The sequence below is a fragment of the Mesocricetus auratus genome, unplaced genomic scaffold, assembly GCF_017639785.1.
Source record: "Mesocricetus auratus isolate SY011 unplaced genomic scaffold, BCM_Maur_2.0 Super-Scaffold_100007, whole genome shotgun sequence".
NCBI classification, from domain to species: Eukaryota; Metazoa; Chordata; class Mammalia; order Rodentia; family Cricetidae; genus Mesocricetus; species Mesocricetus auratus.
The window spans coordinates 77,349,755-77,365,086 of NW_024429191.1; the positions used below are offsets into that span (position 1 = coordinate 77,349,755).

The following is a 15,332-nucleotide window of genomic DNA, read 5'->3' on the forward strand; positions in this document are numbered from 1 at the left end:
AAAGCATGCAGAGAAGTGTTTTTCCAGTTGTTTGCTGACTGAGTAAAACTTGTTTCCAAGTGAAATCCAGATTCCAGACATCATCCATGGTCTGGCTTCTCACCGGACTCATGAAGTTAATTTCACAGCATCAGTTCTGTCCCTGTGTTTCAAGTTAAAACACATCCACAAAATATCTGGATCTACAGAGCAGGGAGTGGATCCATGGCAAGGGTCTCAGCAGCAAGGGGTGGCGCAGCACATGGGGCGGGGGCAGGTGGAGATGACACAGGTGGGGCGGTAGCAAGTAGTCTGGCAGCAGACCTGACCACAGACTGGACGCAGGCAGCAGCAGGGGCGACAGCAGGGGCGGCAGCAGGGCTGGCAGCAAGGACTGCAGCAGCTGGAACCACCACAGGAGGGTTGGCAGCAGCTGGAGATGCAGCAGCTGGGGCGGCAGCAGCTGGGGCGACAGCAGGTGGGCTGGCAGCACACAGACTGACAGCAGCTGGGTCTGCAGCAGCTGGGGCGGCAGCAGGAAGGCCTGCAGCAGCTAGAAATGCAGCAGCTGGGGCGGCAGCAGGTGGGCTGGCAGCACACAGACTGACAGCAGCTGGGTCTGCAGCAGCTGGACACACAGCAGGTGGGTCTGCAGCAGGTGGTCTGGCAGCAGGTGGTCTGGCAGCAGCTGGGCTGGCAGCAGCCTTGGCCACAGCCCTCCTCAGAGCAGACAGAGCCACAACAGGAGCTGGCCATGGTGTGAGAGGTGGAGGTTCTAATTAGTAAGGGAATGAGTAGGTAGGGAATCTGAAATTCCCCCTGCTGCATGCCCCCTTTTATATTCTTCTAAGGGTACTATGACCATGACCTGGAATATTTCGAAGTTGTTTTTCTTTTCCCTGAAGAAATTGGCATCATTAAGTCAGATCATTGTTTTGCCTTTTTAAGTACTTGAAGATGAAGAAAAATAATATTTCCTTTTCCTTGTGCATTAAGATTACCGGATCTGGTTTTTGTCACAAAATTTCCTTCCCTGTTTCCTTGTTTGTCCACTCTGCTTCTGGGGTTGGCCCATCCTATGGATTCAGTCACTGCTTATGCTTGTGGTTTGCGTAACACTCATGATGCTACTTAAGCCAATGTGTCTCACAGTGCTCACATCTCTTTTGATGTCAAAGGGAAGAATGATGATAACAGGGAAATGCAGGTGAGGGGGGTAGCTTATCATAGCGAGATAGCTCCCTGTGAGCTATGAGGAAGAGCGTCTTGTCTGTGAGTCATGGATGCTCATTTGATGGTGGGATATTCAGACTACCTCCAAGAATGCAGTAGAAGCCATACTTCCTTTACCCATTTTCAAGCTGTCACCAATGACTCACTGTTTTCAATAGGAAAATGCCTTTGGGGCCACCTTGAAGGCACTCTCACTGGCCCAGTATGGGAAAACTTGAATATCAAAACAAATAGTGGCAGCAATGGATTTCAACACATCAAGTGCAATAAGAATAATCAGCCTATACTAAGACTAAATAGAGAAATATAAGAAGACCAGAAGCTCTCCACAACAGCGGAATGGTGATGAGTTAAATGGGAAAGAGCAAGGGAGTTACAGAGTCTCTATATCCATGGTAATAAAACTTGGTCAGGAAATCTCAGTGAATCCTAAAATGATTCGATAAATGTTTGACTAGGGGCATGGCATTTGTATATTTTAAAATATTTCTCCATTTAAAAATGGAAAAATGCTAAGTTACTATGAAAGAATTCTTAATCTGGGGATCAGCATTGGTTTTAGGGTTGTAAAGACGGCTCAGTGCTTTCTCTGCCAGCATGAGGACTTGAGTTCAACCCCCAGAAGGTATTCCAAGCATAGGGGCATGTACTTGTCACCCCAGCACTGGGGAGGTAGAGGCAGGTGGAATTGGGTTTGCTAGCCAGTCAGGTCTTTTCTCAAAATTAAAGTGATAGACAGTGCCTGAGGCATGATATCCAAGGTCATCCTCTGTTCTCCACAAACATGAGCACATTTGCATCTGAACATATGAGTGCAGACGCCTCTCTCTCTCTCTCTCTCTCTCTCTCTCTCTCTCTCACAGACACACACACACACATCCATGTATTATACATACGGGCCTTTGTTCATTCATTCCTTCATTCCTCCCCCTCCCTCTTTTCATCCATCCATCCACCTACCTACCTGTCTCCTTGTGTGTCTATCTAGATATAAATCAAGTGTGGTAAAATGATAATTCTCTGTGAAGGCAGCATAGAATGAGGAAATCTTTGCACTATCATTACAACTGGGTCAAAACAAAAGAAAGAAATTAGAGACTTCCTAGAATTCAATGAAAATGATTGCACAGCGTACCCTGACTTATGAAACATAATGAAAATGCCGCTAAGAGGAACAATCATAGCATTAAGTATCTACATTTAAAAAATTGAAAGATCTCATACTAACAACTTAAAACAAACCTGAGAGCTCTAGAACAAAAAGAAGAAAGCACATCCATGAGGAGTAGACAGCAGGAAATAATCAAACTGAGGACTGAAATCAATAAAACAGAAACAAAGAGATGAATACAAAGAATCCATGAAACATAGAATTGGTTCTTTGAAAAAAATAACAAGATAGAAAAACCCTTATCCAAACTAAAACACACATAGAGAGGATATCCAAATTAACAAAATCAGAAACAAAAAGGGGAGGACATAACAACAGACACCCAGGAAATACAAAGATTCATTAGATCATACCTTAAAAACCTGTGCTCCACAGAATTGAAAAGTCTAAAAGAAATGGGTAATTTTCTCAATAGATACCACTTACCAAAGCTAAACTAAATCAGATAAACAACTTAAATGACCTATAACCCTTAAAGAAATAGAAACAGTCATTAAAAGCACCCCCCACCTCCTCCCCCAAAAAACCCAGGACCAGACAGACAGTTTTAGCAGGTAATTCTATAAGACTTTCAAAGAAGAGGCAATACCAGCACTCCTCAAATTATTCCACACAACAGAAACAGAAGGAACAATGGAAAATTCACTCTATGAGGCCACACTCATCCTAACACCCAAACCACACAAAGGTTCAACAAAGTTAGAGATTTATAGGCTAATTTCTCTTATGAACATAGATACAAAAATACTCAACAAAATACTTGCAAACTGAACCCAAGAACACATCAAAAAGATCATCCACTGTGATCATCCCAGAGATGCAGGGATGGTTCAACATACGAAAACCAGTCAATGAATTCCATCATATAAACAAACTGAAAGGGAAAAAACACATGATCATTTCATTAGATGCCAAAAAAAAAAACTTTTAAAAAGTCTTGGAGACCCCTTCATGATAAATGTCTTGGAGAAATTGGGGATACAAGGTTAAACCTAAACACAGTGAAGGTGGTACACAGCAAACCTATAGCCAGCATTAAATTAAATGGAGAGAAACTCAAAGCAATTCTACTAAAATCAGGAGCAAGACAAGGTTGTCCACTCTTTATGTATATATTCAATATAGTACTTAATGTTCTAGCTAGAGCAATAAGACAACTGAAGGAGATCAAGGGTATACAAATTGTAAAAGAAGAAGTCAGAGTAACATATTTGCAGATGATATGATAGTATACATCAGCAACCCCAAAAGTTCTACCAGGGGACTCCTACAGCTGATAAGCACCTTCAGCAATATATCTAGATACAATGTTAACTCAGTAGTAAAAAATCAGTAGCCATCCTATATACAAATGACAAACAGACTGAGAAAGAAATCAGGGAAACAGCATCCTTCACAATAGCCACAAAAATATTAAATATCTAGGGGGAACCCTAACCAAGCAAGTGAAAGACTTGTTTGACAAAAAACTTCAAGGCTTTGAAGAACTTGAAGAGGATATCAGAAGATAGAAAAATTTCCCATGCTCATGAATCTGTAGTATTAACATAATAAAAATGGCCATCCTACCAAAAGCAATCTACAGGTTTAACGCAATCCCCATCAAAATTCCAACACAATTCTTTACAGATCTTGAAAGACACTACTCGGTTTCATGTAGAAAGCAAAAAAACCCAGGACAGCCAAACTTTGGCATTTGAAAAAAGATTTCCCTCCATGTGTTCTTAGCACTTCACTCATTTTGAAGCCCATGCAGTTATTCAAGGCTGATAGACTGGTGGGTTGGAGGGGGAGACTGATGAAACAGACATCTTGATGGGGTGTGCATTTGGGGGGACAGGGAGAAACCTGGCTCCAGGGGAACCCCCAGGAGTCCACAAGGATAACCCCAGCTAAGACTCCTAGCAATAGTGGAGAGGGTGCCTGAACTGACCATCTACTGTAAGCAGATTGGTGATTACCCTAATTGTCTTCAGAGATACTCTGTCCAGTAACTGATGGAAGCAGAGGCAGAGATTCATAACCAAGCACTGGGCTGAGCTTCAGGTGCCTTGAAGGAGGGATTATAAGAGCCAGGAGGGTCATGATGGGGGAACCCACAGAGACAGCTAACCTGAGCTCATGGGAACTCATGTACTCTGGACCAACAGTTAGGGAACCTCCTCAGGACTGACCTAGGCCCTCCCCATGTGTGTGACAGTCGTGCAGCTTGATCTCCTTGTAAGACACCTAGCAGTGAGGTCAGAACCTGTCCCTGGGGCTCAGCTGGCTTCTGTGAACCTATTCCCCATGCTGGATTACCTTGCTTAGTCTTGACATAAGGGGAGGAGCTTGGTCCTGCCTCAACTTGATGTGCCATGCTTGGCTCAAGCCCATGGGAGAACTGTGCCTTTCTGAATGGAGAGGAAGAGTGGAAGGGAGGAGGTATTTGGGAAGTGGAGACTTGAAGAAGAGGAAGAGGGGAAATGGCAGTTACTATGTAAAATAAATGAAAAGTTGTTATTTAAATAAAATTAATTTAAATAAAAAAGTTTTTAATAAATTGCTATGAAAAACTGACTGTCATTTAACTGCTTGGTACAGAATCTCTTAAAATATTCTTTCACTTTTTTACTTTTTATTTTCTTTTCCATTCATATATTTTAGCTTTTCATGTTCATTGGTGTTTGACTTGCATGTATGCCTGCATGGCTGTGTTGGAGCCTCTGGAGCTGGAGTTACAGACAGTTGTGAACTGCTTTGTGGATGCTGGGAATTAAACTCAGGTCTTCTGGAAGAGCAGTCAGAGCTACTGAGTCATCTCTCCAGTACCACTTTTCTTATTCTTTATTCTTTGAAATTTTCATTCCTGTGTGTGTTGTGTTCTAGTCTTTGTCATTTCCTGTCACCCAGTCTCAGCTCTCCTCAGACCCAGAGCTTCCTCCTGACTAGCACCCCCCTCCTTCTTTCCTGCCTTTGCCTGTGGGTGTGACCTACTGTGTTTAAGCGGGCCTGGTTTCCTGAGCACTGGTAGGAGGTTATTTCGTGTAACACGGGCAACTTATCAACAGGTAGACCTCTGGAAAAAAAAAGTAGGCATCTCCCAGCCCTCACCAGTGAAACTTCTTTTTGCAGTAGACATGGGTACTTAATGCAGAATCCCAACCATCAAAGTAGAGGATAAGGGACTGGAGAGAATTCAGACCTAAAATGGACATTTTATCACACATGCATGCATGTGCACATACACACACATACACATACATGTGTACACACATGCACGCACACACATGCACACCCCACACACTTACACACTCTGCTCAGGAAAGATCACGAAAAAGAGAGTGGAAAGAGTGTAAAACCCAGTGTCTTCTGGACGTGGCAGGTTGATACACTCATGAGTTTACTACACATGACTGACTGCAGTTCCTTTTTTCCAATTTTTAACTCTTCATGTTGGACATTTCCTGACATCATGAGAGCAGGGTCAAGAAAGTTTGGGGTAGTTGGGCTTTGAATATAATTTCCATTAACCGGAGACAATCATTATAAAGCAACAAACACAGGAAAATTGGTTTTCTATTCCAATGAAACACATTTTATTTAGAGTAGCAGCAATAAGGTACAAAGATGTCACAGTTAAAGGGAAAGCAAGGTGGCCCAAGAGACTTCCAGCTGTAAGGGTATAATCTGACTCTACAGGCGCTGGAGGCATTTCCGTTTGGATAGAGAAGACCTGCACTCTGGTTACCTTCTTTTAAAAAATATAGCATTTTGTATTAATTATTTGAGAATTTTCACACACAACGTGCAATGAATTTTGATCACATTAACACTTCCACTCCTCCCCGTAACTCCTTCAGGATCCACTCCCACCTTCCTCTGTATTAATTTCTTAACCTCCAATTTCATATTTTGGACTGAGACGAGGTAGAAGTCAACAGAAGCCGCTTTCCTGAGTCTGGGATATGGGCGCATAATTGACAGGAATGGCCTCTCTCAAGATGGCTAAGAGGTACACAAGGTCTATTTTCATAACGAAGGAGGTGGGAAAAAATGGCTGTGCTCAGGAAAGAAAGGTCTCAGCAGCAAGGGGTGGCGCAGCACATGGGGCGGGGGCAGGTGGAGATGACACAGGTGGGGCGGTAGCAAGTAGTCTGACAGCAGACCTGACCACAGACTGGACGCAGGCAGCAGCAGGGGCGACAGCAGGGGCGGCAGCAGGGCTGGCAGCAAGGACTGCAGCAGCTGGAACCACCACAGGAGGGTTGGCAGCAGCTGGAGATGCAGCAGCTGGGGCGGCAGCAGCTGGGGCGACAGCAGGTGGGCTGGCAGCACACAGACTGACAGCAGCTGGGTCTGCAGCAGCTGGACACACAGCAGCTGGGCTGGCAGCAGGTGGTCCTGCAGCAGGTGGTCTGGAAGCAGCTGGGCTGGCAGCAGCCTTGGCCACAGCCCTCCTCAGAGCAGACAGAGCCACAAGAGTTGACCATGGTGTGAGAGTTGGAGGTTCTGGACGGGTTTACAAGTGAGTGAGTTTCACGTTTTGTAGTCTCCTCGCTGCAGGTCCCCTTTTATACTCAGCTAAATTGTTTCTGTAATTATGAGAATACTATTTCCTTGTTTTTGTTTACAGGATACAAATGCAAATTAATAGACTGCAGCTTTCTGGTAAAAACTGCCAATATGCAGGAAATAATTACTTCACCTTTCTCATGTTTCCTGGTGTTCCACCATGAATCATCTCTTGTATTCTTCCTTCAGCTGCCATACATATTACATGACCTCAGTCCCTGCTCGTCATATGACATGGCATCGTCTGTGCTTCAGTTCTCAACCCGACATGATTTCAGAGGGGCTCCTCATGGAGGTGGAATTCACGGCAGATGGATGCTGGCTTCTGTCAGGTGCATCACTGGAATGAAAACAGGAAGGAAGGTCTTTTCTTTCAAATGTGAGAATTCGAGGTGCCCATGATCCATGTGTACATTCTAGGTGTTCATTGAGCTAGTGAAATTCCTAGGACATTCCAAGATGTGGTCAGTGTCAGCACCCTGATGCACGGTGGGATGGATAGGCATGACTCAGTATTTTAATGTCCTGAAGAGTCATCTGGATTGAGATCTGTCTTTGGAGTTGCACTCCAGGCTGAACTAGAGTAACATACCTGACAGTTTTAAATCCATTTTTCTGTAATATTAAGATATCTCGATGTTATACTTTATTGACACTTTGCCAAACTATTTTCATATATTCTAGAAGTTTTTGTAATCTTTTCAGTTTTTAGAGACATTAAGAAGATTATAAGACCTATTCCCAATTTTACATGTGCTTACACAGAAATTACATTCATGGAGTTTACCTCAACACCAGAATTCCAGAGAAATGCTGTTGTCAACTGTGGCAAGAGAGACTTCTCAATAGTGGACGACAACTAATGCAGTGGCTTATAGTCCCAAATAGGACATCTATATGACCACATCCTGAAAGAGCAGGTGGAGAGAATGTACGAGCTAGAAGGGACGGGGCTCTGCAAATCACCGACTTCTGTACACGACATAGTCGTGCACTCATGAACTCACAGTGTGTGTGATTACCTGCAAAAGACTCATACAATCGTGGTATATGGGAAAAGATCTCATTAGGCCTCATCCCTCCCCAAGGGGCCACTCAGTTAAAGGCTGCTGGAGGAGGTGGAGTCATTTAGTGGCATAACCACTGGTAAGTTTTCCGTGCTCTGGTCAATGACTGCTACACTCATGCTTATGCAAGCAATCTCAGTTAAGCTCAGTGGGTCACAAAAGCAGATAAAGAATGTAGGAGGGGGACTAAGGTAGGTACAAGAGGATAACAGAAGAAACATATGATCAAAATATATCATGCTTATGTATGAAAGTATCAAAGAATACGTTAAAAATTAACAGTGTTCACAACAAAGTTTCACATAACTATGTGAATCTCTTTTAGGGCTACCAGAATTCAGGTCTAAAAAAGTTACTTAAGGGGGCCAGTAAATTGCTTAGCTGATGACAATGGGTGGCTCTCCCTGTCTCAGTTAAAAACAATCAAGACAATCCCTTGCAGATATGCTCAAACGCCAACCTGACCTGACCTAGATAATCACTCATGGAGACTGTCTTCTGGATGAATTTAGAATGCATAAAGTTGACAATTAAAACTAATCATGACAGCCACCTTCAAAGTTAGTAACTTCTTTTATATATTCTGGATTTGATTTTCAATCCACTAATAATTTTCATGTACCAGGGCTGCAGCAATTAATGTACTCAGTTAACATACTTGTAATGGTTCTCAAATCCAGTCTACTATTATGGCAGTCTGCTAATGAACTCAAATATATGTGGGACAAAATAATACACATAGTAAGGTCCTTGCCCTGAGAATGTGCCTGGCTCCTGGCTAGACTCTATTGACACAGCAGTCTTAAGATTCTTGGGTTACGAGGTACACGTTGGATTCCAAGTAAGAGTTATATGTTTAGAGAAGAAGGAAAGAAAGAAGGAAGGATACAAGGAAAGATGCTCAAAATTTATGCAGCCAATAATGGAACATGCTGAAACACGAAATATAGTCCAGTGAAATACAGATAACCTCATGCTTTTGAATTCATCGGAATCCTTAAATTACCCTTCACTTTGAATTATGCAGGAGAATCAATGAGTGATACATATTTTCCTGATATTCATCAAAGAGAATGCTATGCCAAGACACTATTTTTAGCCTTAGGTAGCATTTCAGTAACAAAATCCACACATGTAGAGAGCCTATATTATATGTCTTACCCCGTGATAAGTGTATAACATGGATTAGGTCTTTAGATCTTGTAAAGGCATAATATATCATTCATATGCATCATTTATATTTTGCAGAGACAGTCTGAGTTTTGAAGATGTCAGTAGCCTTCTCTGTGTTACATTGCAAATAACCTGGAGTGTCCTGACTCAAGCCAGGTGACAAGAATAAAGGCCCCCTGCTCCTAATCATACCCTTCTACATTGGTGGTGAGAAAAGTGGTCTTGGTATGAAATGACAGATAAACACATATGCAAGCCCACAGATACACAGACCCACAGACCCACAAACACACACACACACACACACACACACGATAAAATATTTAACCCATTAGGAGATATTAGTAAGATGGGAAATAGCTTTCGGTTGAGATCTTGTGGAAACAGTGCTTTATGGCATCATCATAATTAGCTAGCCCTCAGAATGCAGATACATCCCATCTAAAAATAGATATACTCAGCTTGGGTTAAAATATCATTTGCATTTACTCCTGCTATTTCCCGTAGGAACTGAATTCAGCTCTGACTGTTTCATCAAAGAGAACTTAGCAGCTGAGAGTCCATTTTTTCCAGTCACTGGATAGCTATAATGCATTTTATGTGACTAGTGAAAACGTCCATGGTGTGACAAATATTCCAAGCAGAAACCAGCAGCAAGAAGAGGCACAGGACACAGTGGTGGCTGGTGCAGATGATGTCGGTTAGGCAATGGTGTGTGCTATAACAGAAGAGTTGGCCGTGTGCTGCACACAGCAGTAGGAGCATCTGCTCGAGCTTCAGCTGCTGGAATTACCACACTTGGAAACACAGTAGCTGGGCCGGCAGCAGCTTCCCAGTGAGCAGACAGAGCCACAATAGGAGCTGACCACAGTGTCAGAGGTTACAATCCAGGAGGGTTTCCAAAAAGATGAGGTTCTGGAGTTTAGACATCTCCCACAGCCTCTTACTCATTGGGTGAAAATGCTTTCCTTATTTTTGTTTTCTGACTAGTAATTATACATTTGAGTAGCATTTACCCACTTAATGGCTTAATTTATTAGAAACAAAATTTTCTTGTCCAGTTGTAGTATACTCTACTGATCTGGTTTCCTCCTGACTCATGTTTGGTTCTGATTGCTTCTGGAGTCTGCTGTTTTCATCTCTCTTTCAGAGGGCTGTCATGTGAGTCTCTGTGTTTGAGATTATGGCTCTTTCCCTCTCTGTCTGTATCCTGTACCATAATGATAGTTGTGTAGACATAGTTCTTACTATGCATTTTTTCACTAACCAATGGGAATGATGCCCATTGTTGTGGCATTTTGTGGGGCAAAAGGCAAAGGTCTTGATAGTTCAGGTCATTTTTGAGTAATGAGAATACTAATTACTCAAAAGTAATACATGTGCAATGTTGTTAATGACATCTGTGCCACTGGAAATGAATTTTGCCAGATGTTAAAGATTTGGTATCATTTTCCATATCCTTAAACACTGGCAAGCAATTTATCTGTGTAGTTAGTGCTATGGAAATGTCCTGTTTCTCATTTTCTCTTTCAAATATTGCTTTTTTGCGTTTATTTTTATTTCAAAAACATTTTCATACAACATATTTTGAATGCATTCTTCCCCTTCCCCCAAGTCTTCCATGATACTTCCCACCTCCCTAAATACCCGACTTCATTCTCTCTCTCTCTCTCTCTCTCTCTCTCTCTCTCTCTCTCTCTCTCTCTCTCTCTCTCTCTCTCTCCCTCTCTCCTGGCATGTGAAAAGAATCCAAGAAAGATGCCTTGTCCATATCCTAATGTGAGGCACAGGGCAAGTGGCTTTCTGCAGAGCCTGCTGGAGACCAGAAAGGTGGGCTTCACTGATATCAGATTTGGGAGCAGTTTCTAGGAATCTGGCTTGCTTCCATGTCTGTCTAATAGATTGTATTTGAGAGGATTTCCTTATTAGACTTTTGTCAAAAATCCCTGGGTCTAGTGCTTTTAGTGAATCCCACATAGTTCACATACCATGAGGTAGCACCCTTTAAACACAGTCTCCTCTAGAGTGTTACAGTCATGGACACTGCTCTCTAGGGCTCAGATACAGTAAGGGGACAGAACGGACAAACAAATAAGGATTAATAGTTAAAATAATGGTGCAAAACTTGTAAAGAAAGAGAAAAATTTAAGATTTGCAGTTAAGTGGGAAGCAATCCAAAGGTCACACCACTCATGGTGACCGCCATGTTGTGTGAAAATATGCAGAAAGTTGCCGGGCGGTGGTGGCGCACGCCTTTAATCCCAGCACTCGGGAGGCGGAGGCAGGCAGATCTCTGTGAGTTCGAGGCTGGGCTGGACCGACAGCCTCCAAAACAACACAGAGGAACCCTGTCTCGTAAAAACCAAAAAAAAAAAAAAAAACAAAAAAAAAAAAAGAAAGAAAATATGCAGAAAGCCAGCAACAGTGAGACTAGAAGACAGGGCTCTGAGATGGGTACTTCACGTGATAAGTGACCAGCATGGGAAGGAAGCCAGCAGAGCACATGTGAGCAGGACATTCCCACCGAGAACATGGGACTGAGACATGTTCAGTGAGTGCAAATGGGAACATGTGGCTCCTAACTTCCTCCACTTGCTCTGGTCTCAGAGCTTCTCCCTCTGACAGGGAAAGCTCTGGTAGAGAGGACCATGTGGCTGTTCCAAGAAAACACCTCCCTGCACTACAGCAGGCACACAGAGGAAACAGAGGGCACAGGCAAATTAATTTACTATGGGCTTTTCCTTATTTTGAGAGGTGCTAACAAGAAGCTGACAGCTGAGAACAGTTAAGGAGAAATAAGGAGATGTGATGCATTTGCATTTGAATGTCTAAAATTCAGATTTATTTAATATATAGAAATACTTCTATTACAGAGATGGGACAGAAAATAAACATCAGAGTGGAAGTAACATGATAGATTAGAGAGAAAATCCAAATTCATTTTTATTTGAGAGAGGGGGAGAAAGGGAAGGAGGGAGAGAGGGAGAGGGAGAGGGGGAGAGAGGGAAGGAGGGAGAGAGGGAGAGGGAGAGGAGAGAGAGAGAGAGAGAGAGAGAGAGAGAGAGAGAGAGAGAGAGAGAGAGAGAGAGATTTGGTTAGGGAAGACAGAGTGAGTAAATTTCTATTTTGAGGCCTAAATCAAGATAAAAGAGATCAGCCACTCCAGATCAGCGCACAGGAGTTCTACATCAGCAATGCTGGGTGATGAAGAACAGGAGGCTGTGTGTGCAGCACTCAGCAGCAGGAACCACTAGAGCATGCTGGGCGGCAGCAGGTGGTCTGGCAACAGGTGGGGCGGCAGCAGCTGGAGATGCAGCACTGGGGTCTGCAGCAGCTGGACACACAGCAGCTGGGGCGGCAGCAGGTGGGCCTGCAGCAGTTGGAAATGCAACAGGTAGGGCGGCAGCAGCTGGATCCACAACAGCTAGAACTGCCACAGCAGGGGCGGCAGCAACTAGAAATGCAGCAAGATGGCCTGCAGCAGCTGGACACACAGCAGCTGGGGTGACAGCAGGAAGGCCTGCAGCAGCTAGAAATGCAGCAGCTGGGACGGCAGCAGGTGGGCTGGCAGCACACAGACTGACAGCAGCTGGGTCTGCAGCAGGTAGGTCTGCAGCAGGTGGACACACAACAGCTGGAACTGCTACAGCAGGGGCGGCAGCAGGAAGGCCTGCAGCAGCTAGAAATGCAACAGGTGGGGCGGCAGCAGCTGGGTCTGCAGCAGCTGGACACACAGCAGCTGGGGCGGCAGCAGGAAGGCCTGCAGCAGCTGGAAATGCAACAGCTGGGGCGGCAGCAGGAAGGCCTGCAGCAGCTGGAGATGCAACAGGTGGGGCGGCAGCAGCTGGATCCACAACAGCTAGAACTGCTACAGCAGGGGCGGCAGCAGCTAGAAATACAGCAAGATGGCCTGCAGCAGCTGGACACACAGCAGCTGGGGCGACAGCAGGAAGGCCTGCAGCAGCTAGAAATGCAGCAGCTGGGGCGGCAGCAGGTGGTCCTGCAGCAGGTGGTCTGGAAGCAGCTGGGCTGGCAGCAGCCTTGGCCACAGCCCTCCTCAGAGCAGACAGAGCCACAAGAGTTGACCATGGTGCGAGAGGTGGAGGTTCTGGATGGGTTTACAAGAAGGTGGGTTGGAAGGTTTGGAAGTGGGAGTCTCCCTGCCCACATCCCCTTTTATACCCTGCTGAGGGGCTGCTGTCCTCACATGCGGCATCCTTTCCTTGTTATTGTTTGTGTTAATAAATAGGTGATTACCAAATTAGGCGAGTTTCTTTTCCTGGTTACATTTTCAAGGTGAATGGAAAACATGATTCCTTTCCTGGCTTATTAGGACTTATTGCCATTTCTTGCTGAACCATCTCCTAAGTGGCTTTTCTTTTCTTTTTTTTAATTTCTTCCAAGGCAGTTGTCACGTGACATTCTGTGTCCTGGTCCCACATGTTTCAGTGTCATTTTGTGGTACCTCTTCCCTTCCTGTAAGAAGTCACATTCCTACTTTCTTGTAATTACTTCTGGTGGCCCTGGCAGATACAGGTGCTTTAGACTGATGGCTCATGCTTAATAGGTCAGGTGAGCACGGAAAGACCAGTGACTTGAGAACAGGAATGCATTGGGACCAGGTTCTGCCCTTATTGGCTCTTGTTAATGGGGATGTTGTTGCAGACCTTAGCTGCCAAGAATCACAGCCCAGATGGCATCCCTTAACTGGAAGAATGACAGTGGATAGAATGCTTTATGAACAAGTTAGGAATGGCAACAGAGGCAGGGTGGTGTGTAACTAAGAAGGACCAATGAATATCAATGGAAACATTTTTGTTCCTCACAACAGAGTGGATGCACACAAAACTGGTATGACTGTGTCTTCAGAGCCCAGGCCTTCCTGCTCCGCCCCAGCTGCTGTGTGTCCAGCTGCTGTGTGTCCAGCTGCTGTGTGTCCAGCTGCTGTGTGTCCAGCTGCTGTGTGTCCAGCTGCTGCAGGTCTTCTTGCTGCACCTCCAGCTGCTGCCGCCCCACCTGCTGCTGTGTTCAAGAGTCCAGTCTAAAGAAACTAGGGCATTCTCTGTTAAGTATATTCTATGCAAGAAAGAGACTGATATGGAACCCCCAGGCAGGTGCAATCTCTTGAGAACTTTATCAGACTGGTTGTTTCTCAATGAGTTCATGTTCAGCCTGTGAAAGAGCCTGTGCTCTCAGCTTGCAATGTCTTAATGTGCTTAGGCCAAATATTGGAACGGGCACATAGAATCCTAAATAACCACACCCAGGACAGCAGTGGCTATAGAGCACTGAAAACAGGGGCACAGACACAGGGTCCACTGTTCTGTTCCCTTCCATACTGTACCATCAAGAAACAAATGAAACAATAGCGAGATGCCACCACCTCTTGAAGCCAACTTGGAAATGGCACCCTGTGAGGGTGAATCTCTACCTTCAGGATACAGTGTGTGTGTGTGTGTGTGTGTGTGTGTGTGTGTGTGTGTATCAAAACAATAAGCATTATATGCAGCTTCCTCTCCAGTAAATAAAATAAATTGACTAATGTACAGAATTTGAAACTAGGAAATGAGTGCATCAAAGTGCAAGTGAAATTACTTGGTTACATTCTCAGTGATCATTTGGGAAGATGTATCCTTTTTTACATTAATTCAGGCTCTGTGGATATTGAAGCTGATTTTCAAATGTGAGATGATCCCAAGGGACATTCATGGCTCCTTGGAATGAAAGTTGCCAATGCTACCGTCCCCCTAGATTTCAAATATCAGTGAGCCTCCTGGGAGTTGGAAGTTGGAGCACTAATGTGCAGTAGAGGTGGAAGGAACACATTAAGCATTAGGTGTCACACTGTAGTATTCTCGAAGTTCTCAGGTACAGATATGTTAACTATATATACACATAGTACAATAAGGACAGAGAAACCAAGATGTTGGAAATTTCCGGATTTGATCTTCTCTTCCTGTTACTGTAATAAAACAATCAGAAAAAGCACTGACAGAAGAGAACATCTTTTCTGGAACAGTTGATCACAGTGGGAAGCGAAGGCAGGAAGACCTTGAAGCAGCTGGTCAAATCATCTCTACAGCGAGGAGGCAGAAAACATTGAAAGGGAGGGTCCAGCTCGCTTCTTCCACTTCCTGCCATCCAGGATCCCATGC

At 44.3% G+C, this 15,332-nt stretch overlaps 2 protein-coding genes across 10 annotated transcripts; both read right to left on the reverse strand.

Annotated features, from left to right (window-relative positions):
- Nucleotides 1-216: 216 nt before the first annotated feature.
- Nucleotides 217-6,855, reverse strand: LOC121141497 (keratin-associated protein 4-6-like). Of its 4 annotated transcripts, none has more exons than XM_040749667.1 (2): nucleotides 6,681-6,855; nucleotides 217-683 (listed from the first exon to the last, which is right to left on the reverse strand). In XM_040749667.1, exons 1-2 carry the CDS (start codon nucleotides 6,853-6,855, stop codon nucleotides 217-219), a joined length of 642 nt encoding a protein of 213 aa, XP_040605601.1. The 4 variants fall into 4 exon arrangements, with proteins under 4 accessions (XP_040605601.1, XP_040605600.1, XP_040605603.1 ...); XM_040749666.1 differs by having other exon boundaries at nucleotides 6,672-6,855; XM_040749669.1 differs by lacking the exon at nucleotides 6,681-6,855 and having other exon boundaries at nucleotides 217-314; nucleotides 444-735.
- Nucleotides 6,856-12,411: 5,556 nt separating this feature from the next.
- LOC121141500 (keratin-associated protein 4-12-like) lies at nucleotides 12,412-13,266 on the reverse strand. 6 transcript variants are annotated; one of them, XM_040749680.1, is made up of 3 exons: nucleotides 13,103-13,266; nucleotides 12,752-13,036; nucleotides 12,412-12,481 (listed from the first exon to the last, which is right to left on the reverse strand). In XM_040749680.1, the coding sequence occupies exons 1-3, from the start codon at nucleotides 13,264-13,266 to the stop codon at nucleotides 12,412-12,414; spliced, it is 519 nt and encodes a 172-aa protein (XP_040605614.1). The 6 variants fall into 6 exon arrangements, with proteins under 6 accessions (XP_040605614.1, XP_040605610.1, XP_040605611.1 ...); XM_040749676.1 differs by having other exon boundaries at nucleotides 12,412-12,547; nucleotides 12,743-13,036; XM_040749677.1 differs by having other exon boundaries at nucleotides 12,412-12,772; nucleotides 12,938-12,982; nucleotides 13,088-13,266.
- Between the last annotated feature and the right edge of the window lie 2,066 nt (nucleotides 13,267-15,332).

Coding starts and splice junctions, on each gene's coding strand:
- LOC121141497 (XM_040749666.1), bottom strand. CDS start 6,855: ATGGTCAACTCTTGTGGCTCTGTCTGCTCTGAGGAGGGCTGTGGCCAA. Junction 684..6,671: donor GCCCACCTGCTGTCGCCCCA/GCTGCTGCCGCC, acceptor GCTGTGGCCAAG/GCTGCTGCCAGCCCAGCTGC.
- LOC121141500 (XM_040749675.1), bottom strand. CDS start 13,266: ATGGTCAACTCTTGTGGCTCTGTCTGCTCTGAGGAGGGCTGTGGCCAA. Junction 12,548..12,802: donor AGCAGTTCCAGCTGTTGTGT/GTCCACCTGCTG, acceptor CAACTGCTGCAG/GCCCACCTGCTGCCGCCCCA.